Source organism: Apium graveolens, chromosome 10, assembly GCF_009905375.1.
Source record: "Apium graveolens cultivar Ventura chromosome 10, ASM990537v1, whole genome shotgun sequence".
In the NCBI taxonomy this organism is placed as follows: domain Eukaryota; kingdom Viridiplantae; phylum Streptophyta; class Magnoliopsida; order Apiales; family Apiaceae; genus Apium; species Apium graveolens.
In genome coordinates, this window is record NC_133656.1 from 159,837,670 (window position 1) to 159,853,652 (window position 15,983).

Sequence of the window (15,983 nt, forward strand, 5' to 3'; positions counted from 1 at the left end):
GAGGATTCGGTGGGTCCCGCCAAGTTGAAGGAAATGGAAATCATGCTTCTATACTGGAAACTCAAAAGATTAATGATTAATTATTCAAATAAATAAATAGATAATAATAATAATAATAATAATAATAATAATAATTGTTTTAAAATGTTTTGAAGTTCAAAAATTATTTATTTATCGAGATTATATTTGTATCTCGTAATTATACAATAAAATATATGAAAGTTAAAAAAATTTAAGTTATACTCCCTCCGTCCCATTTGATTCTTTACTTTTTTTTCCTCAGACACGCATTTTAAGGCTACTATAAAATTTAGTTTAGAATTATTTTTTTTCTGTATAAAAATTTAAACATAATAATATTATTTTAAAAAAAATATATTTAAAATTATTTAGGTAACCATATTTTACGTGAGTTTTAAAATACATATCGATTGTCTGTTTCTCAATGTAAACAATCTCATCGGACGGAGGAAGTACTTTTTATAGGTAATCATTGTCAAGTTTCTAATTTGTACAAATCCAATCACTTTCTTAATTATTTTTTTCTTGAGAGTTATTTCTTAATTTTAGTATATATAACCCATTTTCATAATTTTGGTTTTAGGTTGTATAAAAAGAATTTTATTAATTGGAAAATTTCATTATGTAAATTTCTAGTTGAAGAAAGAGGATAGGACAGTTTTATTTAGAGAGACATAATTAATAATTAATCAGATAAATTATTCCAGGACGTTAAACATAGCTGGATTTAGCTCGACAATTGGACTGAAATTCGTAACAGAATCAGATTTTCAATGTACCTGGTCACAATAGTGGTGCTTGTTCATTTGATCTTGTTGCATACCCTACTTTCGCACGTTGTGACTCATATATTCAGAAATATTTTTAATGGAATTTCAGGTAAAATATGTTTAAACGTCTCCATAATTAAGATAGGCCAATTTAGCATTTTAAGTAACACTAGTTAAGCTATGCAGATATCCACCGCCGTTGATCAAGTCTCCAAAAGATTAGTTAAGCTGGCTCTGATTATCACTTCCCTGCAAAACAAACAAATTGAAATAGTACATGTTAAACTTTATATCGACTCGTCATTTCAATTGCAAAATGCTTGTTTCTTTTTCAAATCTAAGTATCTATTGTATGAATTCTTAACTTGGGGTACAGTACTCGACGTCGATATGAATTTTATACCTTCAACAATCAACACTAAATACGAAATTAGACTATCGAACTCAAGTCCCTCCCTAAACCTAAACCGAGTTTTGATAACATGTTAACTAACCAATCGCTTTAGAACCTTAACATGTCAAAGGAATGCCCGAACAAAACCTTATATTAATATTTTAACATGGATAATATGCTCCCAGATCAGTTTTAATGCACATTCATAACTTAACTTTGAAAGGCCTACTCTCTTGTTATCATAATGAGAGATTTTATATGCTGGAATGCCTGAGATAATTACTGATCTTCTGTTTTACATTAATTTTATCCACTCTCATCTTTCTTAATGTCCCCGGCCTTGCGATTATTCCATTATCCTTTATATTCTTCTCGAACCAAACATATGCAACCCAAATGTTAGCTTCTACTTATCGAAAGCGAGATGACACGCATAAGGTAAATACCAGAGAAGATTTGCCAAGGAGGGTCTTATTTAACATATAATGAAGTACAAACTTTTAACTAAGTCGAAAGCACAGTAAAAAAAGATATTACGTACTTTTCCTGCTTCTTTTGGCACTGTTGTCCAAATGTGAAATGTCTGGAGTCTCAGGAGCATCATTGTCTTCATGTGAATTCACCCTTATGATATGAACCTAGTTGCAAGAAATGACAACTTAAGCACATGAGCTCATAATGTTTGATGTTTTCTGGTCAAAAGTTGAGAAGAAATTTGACAAAGGACAGAGCAGCTTTATTTAAACTTTTAACAGAACTTCAATGTAGAGTTTGGACTCTCAGTTTTTAATTTAAAATTACAGCCCTCGACTTGACTCATATGAAACGAGACGGGTCACATTACGTATTCCCTCGTGGCTAGAATATGCCAATGCTAATTGCTATGCCAGAAACTAAAAAAATGGTGATTAAAAAGCCCTCTCTCCCTCCCTCTCCCTCCCTCTCTCTCTCTCTCTCTCAGAGAGAGAGAGAAATTTGGAAGCCAGCCTATTCTGTTTGTCTTTAAGAAAGATTCCAATACAATTTGTTTTACAGGAACAGATTACAAATTTAGCAAAAAAAATAGGTTGCTTCACTCGCTAAAGAAAGTGGTTGCTTCATTCGCCAAGTCCAGGACTCTAGACAGTAAGGCAAAAATAATAATGTCTTATCAGGGTCTATGGGAAACCAATTAAGGTGTACATATGAAGCTTCACATAAAAATTGTAAAAAGATAGGAAGGGGACTTGCAGTCCTCAACCAACAAAATAAAGAACACAGTCCTCAACTCCTCTTGAAAGCAAAAGCCATCAGTCAAAAAGGGCCTAGAATGTGAGCTCAAGTAACCTCTATGATAAGACTTAGCAGGGGATATCATGCAATCTGTTCATTCACGTAATGTATGTTGAAGATTGAAGAAATCAACTATATTACTAAACAAATGAAACAGGAAAATGTTTAACTCTTCTTCCAAGGAAACATAAAATAGACTTCTTATTCACTCGATTTGGGTGGGAAAGAGGTGAGACAATGTGGTTTTAAGTTCTACTTCAATGTACCAAGTTTTAGGAAAATTATTTTGGCGAAAGATAAATATGAAGCATTGTACAGACAAATGTTCATTCACGTAATGTATGTTGAAGAAATCAACCATATTATTTAAGCAAATGAAGCAGGAAAATTTTCAACTCTTCTTCCACGGAAACATAAAAATAGACTTTTTATTCACTCGATTTGGGTGGGAAATAGGTGAGACAGCGTGGTTTTAAGTTTTACTTCAATGTACAAAGTTTTCGGCAAATTATTTTGGCGAAAGATAAATATGAAGCATTGTACAGAGAAATGTTTCTCTATGAGCTTATTTGGCATGTTTGTCTAATTCAACATTATTGCCGCAGGAGGCCCTAATACTAAGGTTAATACTATTATAAATGAACCTAAGTATAGCCATGTATCAAAATCCATGAAATTCTACAGGCAAGAGAATTGTAATTATCGTAGTTTTTAGGCATAATTTTTGTTCCTCGTATTGATAGCTAAAAATAGACTGTGCTAGTACATACATCAATTAAGCATTAGATCTATGACTAAAGTGATTAATAACCTGAAATTTTGTAGGCTTGATCAGTTGAAAAACCAAAGCATCACCGTCAACTAAATCATGATCAACAGAAAAGCCTTTCCACCCTCCACTAAGTCCTGACTTCCTATCTAGATACTTCGTTTGCCATTCATTCCCATCCTCATCAGCTAAAGTCATTATCTCATCGTACTTTGGGAGGTGGTCCTTGCAAAAATGTTGAGGAAGACCCTGTCATATATGAAGCAACAAGAATCAAATTTTAACAACTACAAGTCTACAACTTTTAGAACCTCAAGATAGGCCTCCATAGAAGTATAAAAATACTAAAAACAAATAGATAAAAGAACTTATTCAGAACTCACCAGCCAAAAGCCACCAGTGACATGTGACTGAAGCATTGGCTTAACAAAGCTTGGACTTTCTGAGTCTAGACCTGATTGAAGTTCTATGGCTCTTTCTAAAGCATACTGTCTATCCTTGTCAGTGGCATATACACGATTCAGCAAATTCCTCGTACCACCATTACTGTACACCAATTAATAAGTTCAAAAAGTGTAAGTTGGTTTCGTAAAATTTTAGCAGTGCAATCTAATTAATGTAAAAACAAGTTATAGAAATGTATTAACCTCCTAGGCCTCCCCAATAGTTCAATCGGAACCTGGCAAACAACCAAAAATCCTGAAGTTAGTTTTCTGTCCTTGACAATAACTAAAACAATGCTTACAGCCTAACATTAAAGTGAGATAACTAGAATCATTATAATGCTCGTTCAAGTTCAAATAACAGAACAGAAACATGCCACAATTTCAATTACAGGTACAACTTAACCAAAATGGATAGGTTTAGTTATTAACTTCCCGTGACATTGTTGTATAAGAATAAGGGTTTCGACAAAATAGACATGACAATAGACTTGGTGTAAAAACTATTGTTTTATGGGGATTCAAGAGTAAATCCTTAAAAGAAGAATTTCACCTAGGAGAGACAATAGACACGTGTACACAGTTTGAGAATATGGCGGGTAGGATGGTTCAAACTCGAGACATCTTCCAGACCTAAAATTCTTACACATTACCAACCCCATTAGCACCTTAATATATTAGTCTAGGAGATTAATTGAATCATATAACATTAGCAATCCCTTCACTTGAACATCCGAGTTTTTGGGATTGAATTGAAGATCAATAAAAAGTCCATATCTTATTGAAATTTTAACTAAAATTTTTAAATTATTTTTCTGAAAATAATGAGTTACTAGGGTTCAAACTCAAATTCTCGGGTACTACATGAGCTTTGATGTCAGAAACACTCTCAAGTACGAACACATTACAGTTTTAATAGAGCTGGTAACTTACTGGCTTATAAACTGAAATTGACTTCCAAACTATTGCTTTCTAACGAACACAATTAGTACAAATACAAAAAAAAATGAGGTAAAAATTTAAATCCAAACAAAACAATAATGCCGAGAAAAGAAAACTAAAAAATGGTATTTAGTGAACTTCATATGCAATATTCAACTGAAACTAAATTAGAACTAGTGTTAGACCAAGTTATTTTACAAAAAGCAATTAGAACTATTGTTAGATCAATGTTATTTTCCCTAAAGCAAGGCCGCAAGGGAGATCTTCACAGAAACAATTACTCTACTTTTCTGAGTAGAGGTAACAGCCAACAGGTAAGGTCTTATACTCCTCTCTTTTTTGAGAAATCAAGGTCTTATACTCTTCGTTCACCCAAACCGGGTTCTACATTACTAAGTACCCTCAAAACTAGTCTACCTTCAAGCGGAATATACAAAAATATGTACTAAACAAAAAACCCCCAAAATAACACATTCCAATAAATTCAAAAAAATATGAAAAGAAACCAAAATATTTTACAAAAAGGGTATATCGAATTACTTCTTTGTAACTAGGAGGCGGCAAATCAGCGACACGATTAGACCTCCGGACAGGCAATAGATCAACAGCTTTGCGTGGAGTTCGAGGCTTCTTCATCACCTATACCATCAACAACAAACAAAAGCATGTAAAATCATCAACACCCCTTTATTAAATGTTACAAGAAATGAACAAAGAACCCCTTCATCACCGAAGAGACGGGTTTTAGAGCCTGAGCCAGCTTGTTGAGATTGAGCTCTTGCATTCTTTTCTTGTTTTCTTCCACTCTCTTTCTCCGTAACGCCTCGTAGCTTGATTCCTTTTCCTTGGTCGCCATTTGGGTGTTTTCGATGATTGATTTGAAGGAAAGAGATGTAAAAGATGTAAGATGAAGAGTTTGAGTTTGCTAAAAAATGTTAAACCCTCAGGTCCTTGTCTTTTGTGTTTCTTAAACCCTCTTTGAGTAAAGGTTGGAATCTGACCGCCCTTCTTTATTTTTTTGAAGTTGTGAGCGCCGTTTTAAAAAATTTCAAACTTTTTGAAATTTGACTCATGGATTGGTTTTTAAGTTATTTTACATTTTTTTATTCCGAGATCCACTTAAACTTGTTTAATTTAAATAGAAACAAAAATGTATTTTATGTACATGTAGTTTGGCCATTACACCAATTTATGTATAAATTTTTTAAAAGTATCATTTGAAATATTCCGGTTCATAAATAATTACATTTCATGTATGTTGGGCCACAGCCTAAATAGGAAAGAACCCCCTAAAAAGGCCCACTTAGATAATATAAAAGGACTTGTAAACATACAGAGAAAGAGATCTGAATATTATACTTCAATAGTGGCGCTAGAAGGAGGGGTCGAACCTCCGATCTTGTGGTTAACAGCCACAAAGCACAGTAGGTCGACCGAACGGTCATCACAGTGGAATTATCGCAAAGGAGGTCGTAGGAATGAGAATGAACCATCTAGGGCGTCACATGCCACGGATAAGCTGGAAGAAAAACCTGTAAAAAGCTCAGAGGACTTTTCAACAACACGGATATCACCAGTAAAGCAAAGGTCATGGGCGGACTTCACAAAGCTCGGCATTGATAAAACTCAAATCTTAGTTATTCTCAAAGCTTCCCCAGGGTACAGACCACCACGACCAATGAACCCAAACAGACCTCTGAGCAACAAATTTTGCGACTATCATGAAGACACAGGGCATACAATAGAAAGATGCTACCAACTGAAAAATTTAATAGAAGACAAGGTCCAAAGCGGAGAGCTCGCACACTTCGCGGTTAAAGAAGACTCATCACATCACCAGCAATATGACCAGGACAGAGTTATTGACTTTATATCAGGAGGTCACTCAGCAGGACGAAATTCTAACAGCTCAAGAATATCATATGCACGGGAGGTATTCAGAGTTGAATCCAAAAACCAAAGCGAAATCCTTCTCCCATCATTTTTTTCAGATGAAGATTACGGGGATAGAGTAATAGAGGATCACCAAGATGCACTGGTGATTACCACCAAAATAGGAATAAATACAGTGCAAAAGATCCTTGTCGACAATGACAGTTCTGTAGAAATTCTATATTACAATGCCTTCAAAAGAATGGATATTGGCGATAGGAAGTTAAAGGATGCCCGGGATGCACCCTTATATGGGTTTACAGGAAATGAAGTAAAGGTGGTTGGGGTGATTGACCTACCTATACTTTTCGGATCTCCCCCTTGCCAAACATGACAGATGGTTAAATTCCACGTCATAAACGCAATTTCCAGCTATAATGCGATCATTGGCAGAACTACTTTAGGGCCATTGAAAACAATAATTTCAGTCCCCCATCTAAAGATGAAATTCATCACAGACTCCGGGGTCGGCGAGATGAGTGGAGATCAAAAAACATCAAGACAATGATACATAAGCTCGGCAATTCCAAAAAAAACTCCCAAAGAAGAGACTTCAGTCAATCAGGTCATCGAAGTAGACCCCAAAGACATCACTGAGTCCCCAAAGCCCCCCCCCCACTTATGAAGCCGTTGAACCAGTAGAAGAAATACCACTTGATAATGCAGAGTCAGACGGAACAATAAAAATAGGCACAAAAATTTTACATGAACTTCGGACAGCTCTTATACATCGCTTCAAGCAGTTCAAAGACATCTTCGCATGGGCTCCAAAAGAAATGTCAGGGATCCCAGCAAGTATAGCTCTACATCGTCTAAACTTGAAGAGAGGAGTTAAAGCGGTAAAACAGAATAGGAGAATTTTCTCAAAAGAAAAGTAAGAAGCAATTGAAAAGGAAGTAGACAGGTTACTCGAAACAGGGTTCATCAAGCCCGTACAGTTCCCCGGGTGGATAGCGAACACTGTCTTAGTCAAAAAGAGTAATGGCAAGTGGCGCATGTGTATTGACAATTCCGACCTTAACAAAGCTTGCCCAAAAGACTTCTATCTGCTACCTAATATTGATCAACTTATCGATGCAACAACAGGCAATGAAATATTGTCATTTATGAACGCTTTCTCCGGATATAATCAAATAAAAATTAGTAGAAGAGAATCAGGATGACACTGCATTTATCACCCACAAGGGCGTCTTCGCTTACAAAGTAGTCCCTTTCGGGCTTCTAAACGCAGGGGCCACCTTTCAGGGTACAATGGACATAATTTTTAAACCCCAGATTGGAAGAAACATCCAAGTCTATGTGGATAACATTGTGACCATGTCACCCACGACATCAGCACATGTGAATGATTTAAAAAAAACATTTGAAAGGGTAAGAAGTCACAGCATGAGGTTGAATCTAGCAAAATGCTCCTTCACTCTCAGTGGAGGTCGATTCCTAGGGTATCTTCTAACCCAAAGAGGTATTGAAGTTGATCCCAACCAAATATCAGCCATTCAAAACATGGCGTCTCCAAAATGCATCAAGGAACTACAAGTCCTCGCAGGCTCCATCGCAGCTCTAAGACGTTTCATACCTCAGTCATCAAAGAAATGCATCCCAATGTATGAAGCAATTAAGCAAGCATCAAAAAGCAACCCCTTCAAATGGACGAAAGAATGCGAGGAAAGTCTACAACAAATAAAGCAATTCCTCACCTCACCACCCATAATGGCAAAACCAAAACCATGCGAACCCTTGAAACTATATCTATTTGCGGCCGATTCAACAGTAGCAGCAGTACTCATCAAGAAAGAAAATTTCAACCAGAAACCCGTATATTACGCAAGCTACATACGAAAAGATGCAGAAACTCGCTATTCAAACATTAAGAAGCTCGTGTACGCACTTATAATTGCAAACAGGAAATTAAGGCAGTACTTCTAAGGACGGCTGATAATAGTCATGACAAATCAACCATTACGAAGAATTTTGCATAAGCAAGATATGACTGACAGATAAGCATCATGGACGGTTGAGCTAAGTCAGTTCAATCTCGAATTTCAACCAAGAACATCTATGAGGCCTCAAGCCTTAGCTGACTTCATCACGGAGTGCACTTTCTCAAATCTCGAACCAGGAGAAGTAATCCCCACATATGAAAGCAAAGCATGGATACTCTTCACAGATGGGTCATCCACATCACAAGCAGGGGGTGCAAGAATGGTCCTCACTAGCCCCGAAGGCTTTGTGGTCAAGCAGGCTGTGAAGTTAAAATTCCCTGCCACCAACAACGAAGCTGAATACGAAGGTTTAATAGATGGTCTAAAACTAACCCTCAAGCTGGAAGTAGGTGTAATCGACATATTCAGTGATTCACAACTGGTCGTCAAACAAGTCTATGGGGAGTTCAAAGCAATTAATGACCAAATGTCCACATATATGCAAATCACTATTAGATTCCTACAAAGGTTAACCTCATGGACCATCAATAATATTGATAGGTCAACAAACCAGTGGGCAGACACCCTCTCTAAGATGGCTACTTAAAACATCCACAGGTCACGGACCCCACATATTTCATAGAGTTGTCACGCTCGCCAATCGAAGTCCACGAAGTCAACTGCATATCAAATGAAGAAGACTGGAGAATTCTAATAATCAAGTTCATTCAAGGCAATATCGCAGAAAGTGACAGTCAACAGCTGAGGAAAATAGAAATAAAAGCCAAACAATATTGTCTAATTGACAACAAGTTATTCATACGAGCTTTAGTCGAACCATTTCTTAGATGTATTAATAAGAAGGAGTCACAAATTATAATGGAAGAAGTACATTCAGGCATATGTGGAGACCACCTTGCAGGAAAGAACATGGCCTTAAAGATTATAAAACATGGCATTTTTTGGCCCACCATGAGCCAGGACTGTGAAAAGTACACGAAAGAGTGTAAACCCTGCCAGCTGTATAGCTCAAAGAACCACAATCCCTCTACGCCCTTCAATCATACCATCACGCCTTGCCCATTCTACATGTGAGGCATAGACCTAGTGGGACCACTTCCAAAGAGCTCCAAGCAGTGTCAATACATCATTGTAGTGGTAGACTACTTCACCAAATGGATGGAAGCAAAACCCCTCGCCCGAATCAGAGAACTAGATGCAATTCATTTCTTGATGGAAAATATAATATTCCGATTCGGAGTACCAAGAATCATCATCACAGATAACGGCACCCAGTTCACAGGCGAAAGTTGGAATAACGCTCTCGAAGAGCTCGAGGTTCAGCATCTCAAAGCATCAGTGGCATATCCACAGGCCAATGGACAGGTTGAAATCACTAACAAAGCAATTCTACAAGGTCTCAAGAAGAGACTGATGGATGCCAATAGAAACTGGGTAGATGAGCTTCCAAACGTACTGTGGAGTCTAAAACTATTCCAAAAGCCGCAACAGGTCAAACATCCTTCTTGATGGCATATGAGACAAAAGCCGTATTACTAATGGAAATTGGGTCTAAGACCTTGCGCATCAAAAAATTCAATCCCAAAGCTTCAGAAGAGGGACTACGACTAACAATGATCTTTTGGAAAAGGTCATAGAGTCTGCATAGCTCAAAATCTCCAAATACCAGGAAAAGGTCGCAGAATTGTACAACACAAAAATTAAACCAAGGGGTTTCAAAGTCAATGATTTGGTTTTAAGAGAAGCGGCAGCCTCAATGCCCTAAAACATGAATAAAATGTCTCAACAATGGGAAGGCCCGTACAAGGTAATCAAGGTCACCAACTCAGGTTCATATCACCTCGCACAGCTCAATGGAACTCAAATACCAAATATATGGAACGCTGTACACCTCAAGAAGTTTTACCCCCAAGGAAAGAAGAATTCGAAGAAAAATCTCCTAAGTCCAAATTATTAAGTTGTTTAAGGTAAATCTCTAAAAACAAAGTCAAGTTGTGATCGAAAACCATGATGTAAGACAATCTATGCTCAATGATGTTTATCTGAAAAAAGTTTTATAAAATCTTTGTGTTTCAACCTAATTTTTCCTTCATATATCTACTTTAACACACTCACACACTCGATTATCTGCACCCAAGTTTTTCTTTTTTCTCTTTTTTTCCATTCAAGTCTTAACCCCCACTCAACGAGAAACAAACAACTTACAGTAAGTCCTTGTTGTGGCAATACAAAAGACAAAAATAAAGACAACTCCAAAGGAAAAAAGAGAAGGAAAAACAAGAAGCATAGAAAAATTCTCCATAATTACGAGCAATCAATGCCCAAAATATGAGTTCAAACGCCAACACAACCAGAAGATCGAATTCAAAGTTCAAAGAGCCCCAAAGGGTCCAACAAGGTTCTATACCAAAACAAGACACGAAAATAACATAAGTCAAATTACATAAACCTCTCGGGGCATACCCCAGGTCCAAAATATAAAGTTAAGCTCCACCAGGAAGGGTAGACGAGCCAGTTTTACCATCTTCAGCTTTCCCTTTGAGACCAGCAAGATAACACGCAAAGTTGTGTCCACTAATGTCAAGCCCCGCCTCAGCAAGACGCTTCACGCACTCACCTTAGCCCTCTTCGAAAGAACCAAGAGCCTAAGCTTCACAACGCGCTAGCTGGGCCTCCATACCATCTAACTTAGTGATCAAATCAGATTTATCAGAAATCCACTGGCTCTCCTTCTCAGCAAGTGTGACGCCCTCCAAACCCGGGGTCTAGATTTGGGGGTCACTTGCCAATAAACCAAAATAAAATAATCACAGCGGAATAATATAATAAATATGACCCCTTGCATGCAACTGGATCGATCACAGGTTATAGTATGGAACAGGCACTGATACAAACAACTGTTATTACAAACCATAAGTCTAATTAGTTTTACAACTTATTCAAATTTTATTACAAACCTTTATACTATTCAAGCGTCTCAAACTGTCTACCTGGAAAACACACCAAACTAATTACAAGCACTCGACTTCTGATCAAACTTGGGATTCAAGCCTGCTCTAGCTTAGCTGAAAGATTAGAATAATAAACAAGTATGAGCGAAAAGATGCTCAGCAAGTAATATAGAGTTTATAAGTGAACAACAATAACAATATCTGAGTAAAATCAGAAGCTGATATAAACTTTAAAGTTTAAGCGATTGTTTAATAAAATTCAATTATGCACTATGCCGTTCCTGATGATCAGTCATGAAACAACACCGGTATCCCGCAGCCATACCGTAAATATAGGTATCGATATCCCGCAGCCATACCGTACCTATTGGATATCCATGAATAAGGCATATACTCGTCTAGTAAGATATTACACTTTCGTATAATAACTCACACTGGACCGGTGCCTCGGCCCCTTATACTAACCAAGAATCAATTCACAAAATAATTTTGATTAAAGGAGTCGGATCAATGACATCCTTATCTATTCAACTCCCCATGTCACATGGTCCGGAGTTATCTCAACAACTGATGGCGAAATAACTAGAACAATTAGTTATTCGCTAATCTCAATTCAAAGTTTCACTGTATAGAGTATATCTGGATAATATAGTTATTCATTGTCTATCGAATCAAAAGGTTGGTTCTAGCAGAATGATTGCTAGAATACGAGAACGTCAATAAATATAGGAATATTGTTATTCAATATGCTATCAAAGTATTTATAAACAGTTCTTATATTTGAATATGTAAAACGATAAGCTATTCTGAATTTAGAATATGGAAGAATACTTGCATAATATAGTTCGAAATGAACATCACTTGAACGATAAGTGAAGTTAGGGTTACTTGCCTGGTATGCTCGACAACTTCTTACTATAACTCTGCTTATAATTGCTGGCTACTATCTCCGTCTAACACTTGACTGCACTCCTTGCTACTTGATTCTATAAACAAAAGGACTATCTTAATTGACAAAACCAAACTCAATCGACGTAACTATACGTCTTGACATCTACCCGACCGTTTATAACTAAGTATTGCATTTTAAACTGTAAACAAATAGCACACATATCATGTAACACATAATCATGGCATTTGTATAACACGTAATTACGTATTTCATGTAACACATAAGTCAGATCATTAAAAGATAGGTCCTAGGGCGTTTAAAATGAAATTCAGATCAATATTAGCATTTACCGATAAAATACCGACTCAAACTGATACACAAATCAAATGACATTGTAATACAAAAGAAATTAGGACTCAAAAGTATTTTTATTGAAAGCGCAATATTTTTCTGAGTCTATACGCGTTCGTTTCGTATTAAACGGACGAACGGTTTATTTATTATGAATAAAATAAGAAATAAATAGATTTAAGTCAATTAATAATAATATTAATTGATTTTTAAATACCAAAAATGAATTTTTAAAAGCCTAAAAATAATTTTTAGAAATTATTTGAATTAATTATAAATAATTTATATTTATTTAACTATTTATAAATGAAATTAATTGATTAAATGATTTTTATTCAATTAATTAAATTCATAAATAATTAACTAAAATGAATTATAAATAATTAAATCAAATTAGATTTTTGAAAATAATAAAAGAAAATAATTTTAGAAATTTAAAATAATTAAGAAAATAATTATTATTTTTTTTGTTTAACATTAAAAATAATAAGTACAGGATTTTTGAACATAAAATGAATGATTTTATTAAAAATAGAAAATGGATTTTTGACTTAAAAAAAAATAAAACAGAAATTCAGAAACATAAAAATTAGCACAGACTTAATAGATATTGGATCAAACGGTGGGGAAATAGGGGGAATAGCCGGAACTCCGACGAACACGTCGCCGGAATCTGGAATTTTCCAGAAACCGGCTGACGTCCGGCGTAGTTCCGACGGCTCTAAAACCCAGCCCCAACAGGTCTGTTTCAATCGTTTTAACACACACTTCATCCCATAAACTTCCAGTAATCCGATCAACCCAAAATCAACAGAGAACTACTATTCGAGCACCGGTTCCGGCAAAAACGCCATGGAATCCGGTGAGCTCGACAAGCTTTTCCGGTCAACACCGTTTTCCTTCATTTCAACACCAAATCGAGATATTCTTGTTGCAAAATCAAGCCTTTTACATCTACAATCTATTCGAATTAATCACAGTATCAAACAATCAAACTATAGCTTGGAAATTCAAAATCAAAAATCAAGAAAATCCAAACTCGGCTAACACGAATTCGAACTGAAACGATGCAAATTTATATATAAATCGACTCTAAACATCATTCTAAAACTGTTTGTAACATCAAAATCAACCTAGAATCATCCAAAAACAAAAACGATTTTCAAGAATAAAAAGATAAAAAAAATCGACTTTTCGATTTACTGTACCTCAGATCAAAATATTGGTATCAATGGAAAGCTCTCTTCGAGAGGAAGATTTTGGTTACTAGCACGTCTGATTTGGTTTCCAGAATCGATCAAAAATCACGATTGAAGTTAAGGAAGAAATTCTCACCCCCAAAGTTGTTCTTGGTGTTTATGAATTTTCTGAATTTTTTAATAAAATAAAATGAATAAATTAATCATGTTCAGCTATTTATATTAATTCTGAAATTATATCCCCAAAATAAATTAAGGGTGTTTTTATCCCTAAATTACAATAATTAAGCCCAAAATAATCATTACGGGGAATAATTTTAAAAACGATAAAATACAAAATTAATGTCAAAATTTCTCAAAAATTGCGAATAATTCAAAAATACAAAAATAAAGGGTATTTGAAATACGAATAATTTTATAAAAATAAAAACATCGATTTTGTGGGGTTTGACGTCCCGGTGGGGTCCCGGTCCGTTGATTTTTGAAAAACGGAAACGATCCCTAAATTACAAGAAAATCCTGATAACACATAAAATGTATTGGAACATGCGTAAAATGAAATAAAGCGAGTACCTTAATAAATATGCGAATAAATAAGAGTTCGAATTGCATATCGATTCATATAATTGCAGTTTAAACACATTTTGATCAATCGAAAAATTTTCTGGCCCGCACAGAAATACACATAACAGCCATAACATCTCATATCATGGAAATAATTACTTCAAATTTATAAAACACATAATATTTATTTATTTAACGTATAATATTCACAAAATTTTCCCGGATATTACAGCAAGTCCGTCTTTAGAAGCGCTAAGGGCAGCCTCAAGACCACGAACCTCATTCTCCAAGTCAGACACCTTCACACTCAACGAACCACACTCACTAATTAACTCAGATTTTTTAGTAAAAAGAGAAAACACCATATCAGCAGAAGCGTTGTTATCCTTAGTCAAAGCATCATATTTCTTCTCAAGGTCCAAGTTCTCAGACCTCAAAGACCGAATCTCCTCACGAAGCTTAATCACTTCAGCGGCATCAGCAACCTCTCCCAAAGTCAGCAACTTACCAAGGTCAGTCGCCACCTAGCAAAAGCAAACAGGACATATATAACACAAAAAAAACTAGAAGTACCTTTTCGGTATATGCCTTGCACCTATGCAAGCCAGTCCTTAGGGAATCCACATAACCACCAGCCGAGGAGGCATCACGAGCCACAAAACTCGGACCATCTTGACCAACAGGGGCAGCAACATGTACCTTATAAGTCACGGAGTCCTTCAACTTCTTGGAATGATGACTTCGGGAAGAGTGACCTTCACGATGACGTTTCTTATCCTTGTCTTTCAAAAGAACAGCTATAGGCGTGGGGTCAGGTGCATCATTAGGCTCAGCCACAGGAACAACCTTTAAGTCAACTTCATGCCCCTTCTCCTCAAGAACCACAACAACAACAGAAGCTCCAGGTGCCTTGCTTTTTACAAGCCGAGCAAGAAACTCTTCAGTAGGCATCTTAACAAACCAATCAAACAGTCGACGGAGGCTTGATCCAACAACTAAAAAAAAGGAGCAAAATCAGAGAAAAACATTTACAAAAATACACAAATCAAATATGACCAAGAAAAGGCAAACAAATCTTACAACAGTGACTAGTCAAAAAGTCGGGATCTATGAACTCCTCAGGCTGATACCTAACAGAAGAACCAAGAAAATGAGACAAGTCCCTAGGCGTCTTCGACCCCAAACGGTTCAAGGACCTCACACGGGCTGGACACAAGGACTGTCAGGGCCCTACACGACTCAACCCGGGTCCCTCATACCAGGCCCACTTATCATGCCAACCAGAATTAGACCCAGGAGCCTCGACAAGCTTCTTACAACCCTTTTTCTTATCAAAATAAAGCTAAATCCCGGTACTTTTCACATGAAAGATAGAAAACAACAAATCGAGAGTAGGGAAATACCCAACCTCATGACAACGAGCTATAACCCCATTAATCTGAAGAACATTATTAGGTACTAACTGACCTAGACCACAATCAAGAGCCTCAAAAATAAAAAAGTAAAGAGGATGTGGGGGAAGCTTAAACCCAAACTCAAA

At 36.2% G+C, this 15,983-nt stretch overlaps 3 protein-coding genes across 3 annotated transcripts; 2 read left to right on the top strand and 1 right to left on the bottom strand.

Moving 5' to 3' along the window:
* Nucleotides 1-872: 872 nt before the first annotated feature.
* On the bottom strand, nucleotides 873-5,620 carry LOC141692750 (B3 domain-containing protein At3g19184-like). The gene is made up of 7 exons (XM_074497683.1): nucleotides 5,342-5,620; nucleotides 5,152-5,250; nucleotides 3,874-3,905; nucleotides 3,610-3,772; nucleotides 3,269-3,475; nucleotides 1,727-1,823; nucleotides 873-1,040 (listed from the first exon to the last, which is right to left on the bottom strand). The coding sequence occupies exons 1-7, from the start codon at nucleotides 5,465-5,467 to the stop codon at nucleotides 1,033-1,035; spliced, it is 732 nt and encodes a 243-aa protein (XP_074353784.1). The 5' UTR covers nucleotides 5,468-5,620; the 3' UTR covers nucleotides 873-1,032.
* A 2,981-nt stretch (nucleotides 5,621-8,601) lies between these two features.
* Nucleotides 8,602-9,072, top strand: LOC141691225 (uncharacterized). Its single transcript, XM_074495963.1, has one exon. The coding sequence runs from the start codon at nucleotides 8,602-8,604 to the stop codon at nucleotides 9,070-9,072; it is 471 nt and encodes a 156-aa protein (XP_074352064.1).
* A 572-nt stretch (nucleotides 9,073-9,644) lies between these two features.
* Nucleotides 9,645-9,995, top strand: LOC141691226 (uncharacterized). The gene has a single exon (XM_074495964.1). The coding sequence runs from the start codon at nucleotides 9,645-9,647 to the stop codon at nucleotides 9,993-9,995; it is 351 nt and encodes a 116-aa protein (XP_074352065.1).
* The last annotated feature ends 5,988 nt before the right edge of the window (nucleotides 9,996-15,983 follow it).